The 6,955-nt window shown below is 41.7% G+C and overlaps 1 protein-coding gene across 1 annotated transcript; it reads right to left on the reverse strand.

Moving 5' to 3' along the window:
- Positions 1–2,510: 2,510 nt before the first annotated feature.
- LOC129720131 (uncharacterized) lies at positions 2,511–3,533 on the reverse strand. The gene has a single exon (XM_055671566.1). It carries the CDS (start codon positions 3,531–3,533, stop codon positions 2,511–2,513), a length of 1,023 nt encoding a protein of 340 aa, XP_055527541.1.
- Between the last annotated feature and the right edge of the window lie 3,422 nt (positions 3,534–6,955).

A 6,955-nucleotide genomic window follows, 5' to 3' on the forward strand; every position in this document is an offset into this window, starting at 1 on the left:
TATGGGACCCCTCCCTCATACAAGAGAGAGGGGTGTCAAACCATTATGAATATATTTGTTACCCCTAAAAACAATCACCTGCCAAATTTGGTTCCATTTAATTGGTTAGTTCTCGAGATAAGCAGAAATTTGTGTTTCATTTGTTATGAACCCCTCCCTCACAGAAGAGGGAGGGGAGTCGAACCACTATGGACATTTAGAAAATCTATACGAGCGTCTTAGTAGAGTGATTAAGAAATCAAAGAAATAGTTATCGGTTTCCGTTATACTCTACTAATTTTTTTGGAGATAAATATTGAAATTCAGTCCGCAAATATATATTTCGACTGTGACTTACAGTCTTCGTCAGTGCTTATGTGGACTGGTAAAGAGCAAAGCGTAAATCCTGTTTTTTATTTGTAGTAGGTAAAAATGAAAATTTAGCACTCTTAAACGGAGTTAGGTAGGGGATTATGCGGTCGATTGTTTACCGTACCATGTCTGGGGTTTTTGGAGAGCAGATTGAATAGCCATGAGGGGTGATTACCTGTGTCTTTGTTGAGAAGCGTGCATGAGTGTTGTTTATAAATTTCTAAACTTTCAGCTACGTCTAATTTCCATAAATTATTAACGGGGCGGAGGAGGTGAATGTTACCCGAAGTTAGTGGATGTTCCTCGTTAAAAATATGTTCAGCCACTTTTGATTTGAAAAGGTGTGGTGGGGCATTTTTTTAAACTTTACTTGCTTTTGTCACTTCTGCGAAATGTTCTTTGAAACGTATCCCTAGGTTACGTTTAGTTTGTCCAATGTAAACCATGTCACAGTGTACAAAACGGGTAATACCTAACACTTCAAACCATCCCTTCCAGCATAAAATGGCATCCTTCCATCATATGATCCACCGCATGGAAACTTTACCTCTAAGTGAAGAAGCCAAGCAAAAGGAACTGGAATATATTTTCGAAATTGCTAAACTTAATGGCTACAATGAAAGTATCATTCAAGTCATTGTTGATAAAAAGAAGCGTGCTCAAATTCGGAAATCTTTTACAACACTCACCCCAATAACAGAAATCTGAAAAGGGTAGCCGTTGAATATGACGTTAACTTGACACGCCCACTTCGTTCGCCCCACCCAACTCAAAACAAAATTGGGGTCTACCAAAGACCCTATTGATACCCTGAACAAAGCTGGAATTTATAAAATTGCATGCAGTCACTGTGACATGGTTTACATTGGACAAACTAAACGTAACCTAAGGATACGTTTCAAAGAACATTTCGCAGAAGTGACAAAAGCAAGTAAAGTTTCAAAAAATGCCCCACCACACCTTTTCAAATCAAAAGTGGCTGAACATATTTTTAACGAGGAACATCCACTAGCTTCGGGTAACATTCACCTCCTCCGCCCCGTTAATAATTTATGGAAATTAGACGTAGCTGAAAGTTTAGAAATTTATAAACAACACTCATGCACGCTTCTCAACAAAGACGCAGGTAATCACCCCTCATGGCTATTCAATCTGCTCCCCAAAAACCCCAGACATGGTACGGTAAACAATCGACCGCATAATCCCCTACCTAACTCCATTTAAGAGTGCTAAATTTTCATTTTTACCTACTACAAATAAAAAACAGGATTTACGCTTTGCTCTTTACCAGTCCACATAAGCACTGAGGAAGACTGCAAGTCACAGTCGAAATATATATTTGCGGACTGAATTTCAATATTTATTTCCAAGAAATTTAGAAGAGTATAACGGAAACCGATAACTATTTCTTTGATTTCACTATGGACATACTTGTTACCTCTAAAAACATTTACCTACCAAATTTGGTTGTATTTGGTTGATTGGTTCTCGAGCTGTGCGAAATTCGTGTTTCATTTGTATGGGACCCCTCCCTTGTAGAAGAGAGAGGGGTGTCAATCCATTATGGATATATTTTTCACCCCTAAAAACATCCACCTACCAAATTTGGCTCTATTTACTTGGTTAGTTCTCGAGTGGAGTAGAAATTTGTGTTTCATTTATATGGGACCCCTCCCTTCCGGAGGAGGGAAGGGTGTCGAACCATCATGGACATAGTTTTTGCTCCTAAAAACATCCACATGCCAAATTTGGTTCCATTTGCTTGGTTAGTTTTCGAGATGTGCAGAAATTTGTGTTCCATTTGTATGGGACCCCTCCCTTGCAGAAGACAGAGGGGTCTAGAACTATCTTAGTCACCTTTCCCGGCCCCTAAAACCCCTATATACAAAATTTCACGCCGATCGGTTCGGTAGTTTCCAAGCCTATATGAATCAGACAGACAGACAGAGCTGCATTTTTATGTGTTTAGATAACACCACATTACGCGACGCGACGTGAGACCAGACAAACAACACTTATTGTTCTTACAACATAAAAAACGCATTAAAATTTATCTTTAGTCGACCGGTTTCGGGCTGTTACCGCCCATCTTCGGGACTTTGTCCAGACTAGTTGTTTTTTCTCTCCGTACGCTGTGGGCGTTCGAAAAGAGAAAAGATTTACTGCACTCTCAGTTTCGTCAGTCCGAATAAGCAGGATGTAACAGGGGGATCGTCTTCATTCATTAATCGTTCCTGTGAATTGCTAATGAAGTACGACTCCCATGCATTCAATTGAGATGCTTTCCTAACGTTTTTAATTAATTTCGCTTCTTTCCAATCAATCACGTGGTCACAACCGATTGCATGGGCGGCTACACTTGATTCGCTTGTTTTTCCGTTATCAACGGCAGCTTTGTGTTCTTTCAAGCGCACTTTAACCTTACGGCGAGTTTGTCCAATGTAAACTGAAGGGCAATTTTGACAAGGTATCCTGTAAATGCCTGAATTCTCGTCTGGAGGAACCTTGTCCTTCAAATTGCACAGTAAATCACGTAATGTGTTGTCACTTTTATGTACAACCTGAAGCCCTTGCCGTTTCAGTATTGCTTTGATCGGGTTGGTAATCTTTGGGTAGAACGGCAGGTTGACTCTTTTGATTTCTTCTCGTTCTGGTTGCAGCGTTGTTGACATTTGTCTATGTCGTTTGCGTAGGTGTGTTTGGAGAATTTTATTCACGAATCCTTCTTCGTAGCCATTTACCTCAGCCGCTTTGTGAATATGCTCATTTTCTTCGGCAAACTCTGCGTTTTCCATCGGTATATTATACAGGCGATGTGCCATTGAATGAAAGGCCGCCTGCTTTTGACCGCCAAAGTGGTTCGAATCCGATGTTATATAGCGATCAGTTGATGTCGGTTTACAGTAGATACTGAATTTTAATAATCTATCCTCCTTTCTGGTTATTAATAGGTCCAAAAACGGTAGCTTTCCATTCTCCTCTCGCTCTACTGTGAATTTTATAGAGCTGTGCCGAGAGTTGAGCATTTCCAAAGTTTGGTCCAGGTAGCGTTCTTTTACCGGAGCGAAAATGTCGTCTACATAGCGCTTCCATACACGTGGGAAATATTTTTCTTTCTGAGCCTCGTCTCCAAAATCGCTCATAAAGAGGTTTGCTAACAACGGCGACAGTTTACTTCCCATACTTAACCCAAAGGTCTGTTTCCAGTATTTTCCCCTGAAGCTGAAGAAATTCTGATTCATGCATATTTCTGCTACTAGAAGGTAAGCTTCAACGTGGTGGTGTGGCGCACGACTACGTTCCAAGTGTTGGCGTAAACTTTTTAACGCGTCTGAACCTGGTACGCTTGGAAAAAGTGCTGCTACATCAAACGATACCAGGATTTCCCCACGTCTCAACTCAAACCCTTCTAACTGCTCGACTAACTCCACAGAATTTTTCACACTTTTGCCATGCTTTATTGGGTATTTTCTCATTTCGTCCACCAGCCAAGCTGCCATCTTTTCGGTTGGTGTACGAATGTTTGATGAAATAGGTCGCATTCCCACTGGGTCTTCGTGGATTTTCGGCAAGCAGTAGAGCGAGGCCACCGTCGGGTTGGAAACATAAAATTTTCTCTCCAGTTTATCCTCTCCCATCAGACGTGCAACATTCTGTCGCGCAAAGGTAGCCTCTTCGATCAAAGGTAGCCACGCGACGCGACGCGAGACCAGACAAAAGGTAACAGCCCGAAACTGGTCGACTAAAGGTAAATTTTAATGCGTTTTTTATGTTGTAAGAACAATAAGTGTTGTTTGTCTGGTCTCGCGTCGCGTCGCGTAATGTGATCGTCGGTTCTTACGTTGCACAAAACATCGAAAATACAGTGAAATGTAGGCTACAACCTCCCAGTGCTTTCGCCTTAATGGCCGACTAGTATTAAAGAAGAGAATGTTACAGTTGCATATTCAGTTTCTAACCCGCTGTAGAAGAAAAGGGCTTATACCCAAGTTCATAAATATGAAGCAATCCTCTAATAGTGTAGCAAGTGAAATAGCCACTAATCGCGATGAAAAGGTTTGGCTGATTGAAGAAATAAGGTGCAAACACAAATAACTTTCCGAAGTGGAAGAGCAGTTATACCCACTCCATAAGAAGCTACTCCAAAAAAGTGCGTACCATACCTCAGCTGAGTGTATTATACATAGGTGTGTGGAAGAGCGAAAAGACTGTTGGCGGAAGGTTTTGGATGGTATCCACTACAACTTAGACAAGCGTGTGCGCACAACGAAACAGCGACATCGTCAGAAAATACGCTACCTCGAAAATACACAAACTCCAGGAAAGAAATGCTCACCGCAAACGATCGACAATTTTGTGGTTAATCTCTCATCCGCGCAGTTTACACATGCTGAGCTAGATCTCCTCAACAAAGGTTTGAATTTTGCTATTTCCCCCCAGTACGCCCCTCTTGCTGACATTGTTAATAAAATCGAAAGTGCCATCCAATACGACCAACCAATATATAAATCGGCGATTCGGCACAGCGTCAGGCAATGCATAACACGGACGGCAAGTAAGCAGAATAGCACAGAATGCACCAACTTCGATGTGTGGTGTGCGACCCGCCAGCTGAAAGCACGTAATGTGGTTTACTCTCGTGCGGATGAAGGGAATGCAGTAGTTATCATGGACAAAAACGATTATGATTCGCGCGTCCGTGATATGATCGCGGCAGGCCCGTACGAGGAATATAAATTCAAAAACGGAAAACCGAGGGATCCTCTCAACACCATGATCGAAGAGGCTAACTTTGCGCGACAGAATGTTGCACGTCTGATGGGAGAGGATAAACTGGAGAGAAAATTTCATGTTTCCAACCCGACGGTGGCCTCGCTCTACTGCTTGCCGAAAATCCACAAAGACCCAGTGGGAATGCGGCCTATTTCATCCAACATTCGTACACCAACCGAAAAGATGGCAGCTTGACTTGTGGACGAAATGAGAAAATACCCAATAAAGCATGGCAAAAGTATGAAAAATTCTGTGGAGTTAGTCGAGCAGTTAGAAGGGTTTGAGTTGAGACGTGGGGAAATCCTGGTATCGTTTGATGTAGCAGCACTTTTTCCAAGCGTACCAGTTCCAGACGCGTTAAAAAGTTTACGCCAGTACTTGGACCGTAGTCGTGCGCCACACCACCACGTTGAAGCTTACCTTCTATTAGCAGAAATATGCATGAATCAGAATTTCTTCAGCTTCAGGGGAAAATACTGGAAACAGACCTTTGGGTTAAGTATGGGAAGTAAACTGTCGCCGTTGTTAGCAAACCTCTTTATGAGCGATTTTGAAGACGAGGCTCAGAAAGAAAAATATTTCCCACGTGTATGGAAGCGCTATGTAGACGAAATTTTTGTCTCCGGTAAAAGAACGCTACCTGGACCAAACTTTGGAATTGCTCAACTCTCGGCACAGCTCTATAAAATTCACAGTAGAGCGAGAGGAGAATGGAAAGCTACCGTTTCTGGACCTATTAATAACCAGAAAGGAGGATAGATTATTAAAATTCGGTATCTACCGTAAACTGACATCAACTGATCGCTATATAACATCGGATTCGAACCACTTTGGCGGTCAAAAGCAGGCGGCCTTTCATTCAATGGCACATCGCCTGTATAATATACCGATGGAAAACGCAGCGGCCGAGGTAAATGGCTACGAAGAAGGATTCGTGAATAAAATCCTCCAAACACACCGACGCAAACGACATAGACAAATGTCAACAACGCTGCAACCAGAACGAGAAGAAATCAAAAAGTCAGCCTGCCGTTCTACCCAAAGATTACCAACCCGATCAAAGCAACACTGAAACGGCAAGGGCTTCAGGTTGTACATAAAAGTGACAACACATTACGTGATTTACTGTGCAATTTGAAGGACAAGGTTCCTCCAGACGAGAATTCAGGCATTTACAGGATACCTTGCCAAAATTGCCCTTCAGTTTACATTGGACAAACTCGCCGTAAGGTTAAAGTGCGCTTGAAAGAACACAAAGCTGCCGTTGATAACGGAAAAACAAGCGAATCAAAATCTCAAAAACAAAAAACTAAAAGCCCATAAAGTTTACAAAAGAGACAAAAGTGATATAAACTTTTCATTCTATCTCTCAGTATGTGACGAATTGAACATGGAAATCAAAAGTGCCTATGATGGTTACAACACTAAGCTAGAAAACAATAAAAAGTCAGATCCTAAGTCATTTTTTAATTTTGCCAGAGATAAACAAAAGTCGAGCAACTTTCCTCCAAAATGCATCTAGAAAACAAGAATGGTCAAACTAATAGTGAAATCAGTAATTTATTTGCTGAGTTTTTCCAGGATGACTCATGACGACAAGGATCGTAATTACCATTTTTTCTCATACCTACCAGAGCCATTGAGAGATGTCACAGTTGATTATATAGCTCTTGACGAAGCTTTAGCTTCCTTAAATATGCTGGATGTATCAAAACGTGCGGGACCAGATGGGCTACCGCCAGTATTTTTAAAATCAGTTTCGAAGGAACTTGAACAGCCTCTGTTGTGGTTGTTCAATTCTTCCCCAGAACGCCGCACAATACCACCAATT

The sequence above is a fragment of the Wyeomyia smithii genome, chromosome 2 (genome assembly GCF_029784165.1).
Source record: "Wyeomyia smithii strain HCP4-BCI-WySm-NY-G18 chromosome 2, ASM2978416v1, whole genome shotgun sequence".
Classification (NCBI taxonomy): Eukaryota; Metazoa; Arthropoda; class Insecta; order Diptera; family Culicidae; genus Wyeomyia; species Wyeomyia smithii.

Coding starts and splice junctions, on each gene's coding strand:
- LOC129720131 (XM_055671566.1), bottom strand. CDS start 3,533: ATGGGAAGTAAACTGTCGCCGTTGTTAGCAAACCTCTTTATGAGCGAT.